Genomic DNA, 4,260 nt, shown 5'->3' on the forward strand with positions numbered 1-4,260 from the left:
ATATATATATATATATATATATTTATATATTTTTTTTTCTTCTTTGCATCCACAGGGGCGCATGGAATATCTGGTGAAATGGAAGGGCTGGTCTCAGAAGTAAGTGGGCCGGGTGTCCGGGGGGGGCTCCACGGGTGGGGAGCCGGCGCCCGCAAACCCCTGCGTGCTCCCATTGTAGTGGGAAGGAAACTTGGGTCCTTTCCTTTATGCCCCGGGTTTGGTTAGGGGTTTTTATTTTATTTTATTGCTATTATTTTATCTATTCTGTGCTTCTTCCTGGCTCCTCACGCTGCTCCCTCTCTGTGTGTCCCCCATGTGTGTCCCCCCCCCCCAGGTACAGCACTTGGGAGCCCGAGGAGAACATCCTGGACGCCCGGTTGCTGGCGGCCTTTGAGGAAAGGTACAAGGCCTTTGCTGGCCGCAGCCCCGCCGCTTGTAAATGTGTTGCTGTCTTGTAGCTATGCTGAATTGAAGCTTTGGTTTTTTTAACACCTCTAGGGAGCGAGAAATGGAGCTATATGGGCCCAAAAAACGAGGCCCCAAGCCCAAAACCTTCCTGCTAAAGGTAAGGAAGCTGGAGCCCCCCCCCCAGCCCTGCATGCCGGTGCCGGCCAAAGGCTACGAGCCACAGAGGGGAGAGGGTCCCTCCCCGGCCCCCGAAAGAGGATGCTCCTCGGGAAGGCGGCCCCTTGTCTTGTAAGTTGTAATTATGCAGCCGGGTGGCAGGATAATAAAGTCACTGGTTGATTTATTTTCCTTGCAGGCCCAGGCAAAGGCAAAAGCCAAAACCTATGAATTCCGCAGTGACTCTTCCAGGGGGATCCGGGTGCCGTATCCCGGCAGGTCCCCCCAGGAGCTGGGTTCCACGTCCCGGGCTAGGGAAGGACTGAGAAACATAGCCCTGGCCCCCCAGGGCAGCTCCAGCACCAGCACCCCCAAGGGAGACGGCATCCGGGACCGGGTGATCCGCGTGGAGGAGAAACCTGGGGAGACCCCCAAAAAGCGAGGCCCGAAGCCCAGGAAGGAGCTTTACAAAGACCTGGCGGAGACTCTGGATGCCTCCAAGAGGAAACTGGGGGAGCCGGGGGACAAGGTGGGGGACTACCTGAAGGCCAGGAAGATGGAGGAGGCGGCGGCGGGGGCGGCCAAATTCGGGTCGGGACACAGCGTCATCCAACTGGCCCGGCGGCAGGACCCCGACCTCCCCGGCACCCTGCCCGGCCCCAACCGAGCCGAGGTGGGTGCCAAGCTGGGAGGCACCGAGCCCTACCCCGCACGGCTGGCCAAGCACCGGGCAGACTTTCTGGACCCCAAAGGACAGGGGGGGCTGGACCCCGGTGGGCCCAAGCTCCTGCACGGGGCGGTGAGCCCGGGCACCGTGGGCAGCCTGTACCGCGACGGCGTGGGGGGCCAGGCGGGGAGACCCTCCCTCATCGCCAGGATCCCCGTGGCCAGGATCCTGGGGGACCCCGAGGAGGAGTCCTGGAGCCCTTCCCTCAACAACCTGGAGAAGGTGGTGGTAACTGATGTGACCTCTAACTTTTTGACCGTCACCATCAAGGAGAGCAGCACGGACCAAGGATTCTTTAAGGAGAAGCGATGAGTTTGGTGGTGGAGGTGGTGCTGGGGTTTTCATCGGTCAGATCCAGACAAAAGCTTGGTTAGAACTTGGTGGGCCTTTTTTTTAAAATTTTTTTTTTAATTCTTTTTTTTTTTCTTTTTTTTTTTCTTTTTTTTTTTGTGTCCTGGCGAGGATTTAGAAACTGTCCTAAATTCATTAACTCATTCTTTTTTTTTTTTTTCTTCCACGTCTTACATTTCGTTGGAAAGATTATCTCTAGAGTTATATTTTCTATTAGATGTAAATATGTTATTTAAGAAAAAATGCTTATATATATCTATATATATATATTTCAACTCTGAGTTGTTTTATTTAAATGGAGACAACAGTGACTGCTCAGTTGCTCTTAGAAAGGACAATAAAACTGAGAACTAACGGAGTTCATGCATCTGTTGCAGGAGCCAGTGTACATAACAAACGATGTTCATAGCTAATTATGTTCTGGGTTGTTTTTTTTTTTAACTGTTATTTTTCATATGATGCTGTGGATGGTGGAGGGGGGGAAGGTGTTACTCCCTCGGAGGGCAAAGTGCCCTGATTTCTTGATTGTGATATAAGGTGTTGCTTGTACAATCAAGTGTGCTGTATCCAGAACTGTTGCCCTTGACAGTTGAAGTAAGCACTTGAATTTACAGTATTGTCGGGGAGGGGGCGTTTCCAGCCTAACAACAACAACAACAGTATAATAATGTTGCTACAAAGTCGGGGCGGGGAAAAGCAGAAATCCATAAAAAAGGCTAAAACTGTTCTAGTGGAGTATTAACTTGAATTACCTTTTCTTGTGAAGGAAGAGGAGGTTTGTGTGTGTAAGGTTCCTGAGAGGGGTGATACTGAAATGCACTTTAATAGAGTTGTCGTAGCAGTTTGTGGGAGACGGGACTGAGCTGAGAATCTGTTTTCATTTTGTCTGGTCGCTTGATTCTGTTCCCCCACCCACTTTTAAAAAGAAAAAAAAAAAAAAAATTCAACAAACCCCCCCTCTGTTTACATTCCTGAAATGCCAGAGAGGTTTGGGAGGGTAGCATGTCACTGCCCATATTTAGATGCTTTATACCGCTATAGAAAGTGGATGATTATTATTATTATTATTACTTTTTTTCTTCCCCAACACAGTTCCCTTCAGACTGTTGGAAGACTCCCGATAAAATGTTTTGTAATATCCACATCTCTGACAAATCCCAGAGCCACCTTTATGCATTCAGAGACAATAAATATTTCCCTTTTCTTACGCTAGTTAAACAATAGCCAAGAGGCAAAATATTCCTGTGCGTGAGCAGCCCTGCTGACTCGGGTGGCTTTTTGTGGTTTATGAGCCTGGGCTATTTCTCCTAGTGCTGGAGGACCCTCTTGTGGGTCTCCCCATGGCCAGGGGGGTTTCGTGGCTCTGTAAGAGCGTGGTGGTTGAGCAGCAGCCCCGGGGGGGACATGGGGGCTGCAGCCCCCTGCTCTCATGTCCCCTTTATCCCCCGGCTCGGTGTCAGCCTGACCCGGGTGGGGAGGGGGTCCTTTTCTGGGTTGTGATTTCGGTTGAGCCAGAGGAGGTGTCCCCATCCCCACGCCTTGGGCTGAGCATCTCTGGGGGTTGGAAAGCACAAGGTTGGCCGGCAGGGTATGAAGGTTGGGGTTGGGCCAGGTCACTCTTGTCCCTCCTCGCCACGGCCGGCCACCCCAGGGGAGCCCCTGAGGGCTCCTGGTTTGGGGGGTGACAGCACATGGGGCCTGAGGGGTGAGGAAGGGGGCTGGGGAAGGAGCAGCCCCTCTGTCGGGTCCAGCTGTGGCTCCACCTTGCTGGATCTCCTTCCCCATCCTTCTTTCATCACCTTTGTCAGCTGGCCGAGCTGGGGATGCTGTGCTGGGCTGTGCAAAGGGAGCCATGGCTGCGAGTTCTGGATTCTTTTTTTTGTTTTGTTTTTGGTCTTCTCTCTGTCTTTTTTTTTTTTTAATGCCATATTTTGTTGTAAAAATGAGGTCTTTAACTTGGTTTGTAACGGAAAAACCAATGTGGTGGTTTCAGTGCCGGCGCCGGGGGCAGCCGACACGGGGCCACGAGTGTTGTCGGAGGGATGATGATGATGATGATGATGGGATGGAGCTGCCTGTGGGTGCCGGGGGCAGCCGACACGGGGCCACGAGTGTTGTCGGAGGGATGATGATGATGATGATGATGGGATGGAGCTGCCTGTCCTCCCGCTGCCGCCGTGCCAAGGCTGGAGGATGCCTCCCCTTGCAAAAGAGCCCGGAGCCGCGCTCCTGCCCCTCCGGGATGCGCTGGGGATTCGGTGTCCTTCGCTCCAGCCCTGTGTATCTGTGTCAGCGGCTGGGCGCGGAAAATGAGTGTCAAGGAGGAGCGGGAGAAAGGGCCGCACAATGGCGCCTTTCTCCCCCGGCCCAGCGGGGGGGCCCTTTCACACGGGCCGCGGCGGGGCCCCCGGCGGGGCGGGCGAGGAGGGGGGAGAGGGGGGGGTCTGTGTGTGTCCGGCCACACGTGTATATGGGAGCAAAACATACATGTGGGTGTATATGTGTGTATGTACATAGCGCCGTATATACTGAGTGTGTGTGCCTGGGGGGTGTGTGTGCGTGCGTGCGCGTGAAATTATTTAAATCTAAGACTTGTACAAAATAAAAAAAAAACAAAA

At 52.9% G+C, this 4,260-nt stretch overlaps 1 protein-coding gene across 3 annotated transcripts; it reads left to right on the top strand.

The window, feature by feature from the left end:
- The first annotated feature begins 61 nt into the window (after nucleotides 1–61).
- Nucleotides 62–2,584, top strand: CBX8 (chromobox 8). Of its 3 annotated transcripts, XM_014949587.1 has the most exons (4): nucleotides 62–99; nucleotides 335–400; nucleotides 475–565; nucleotides 764–2,584. In XM_014949587.1, the coding sequence occupies exons 1-4, from the start codon at nucleotides 62–64 to the stop codon at nucleotides 1,601–1,603; spliced, it is 1,035 nt and encodes a 344-aa protein (XP_014805073.1). In that variant the 3' UTR covers nucleotides 1,604–2,584. The 3 variants fall into 3 exon arrangements, with proteins under 3 accessions (XP_014805073.1, XP_014805053.1, XP_014805062.1); XM_014949567.1 differs by lacking the exon at nucleotides 62–99 and having other exon boundaries at nucleotides 107–400; XM_014949576.1 differs by lacking the exon at nucleotides 62–99 and having other exon boundaries at nucleotides 107–400; nucleotides 499–565.
- Nucleotides 2,585–4,260: the final 1,676 nt, after the last annotated feature.

Source organism: Calidris pugnax, unplaced genomic scaffold, assembly GCF_001431845.1.
Source record: "Calidris pugnax isolate Ruff unplaced genomic scaffold, ASM143184v1 scaffold9, whole genome shotgun sequence".
In the NCBI taxonomy this organism is placed as follows: Eukaryota; Metazoa; Chordata; class Aves; order Charadriiformes; family Scolopacidae; genus Calidris; species Calidris pugnax.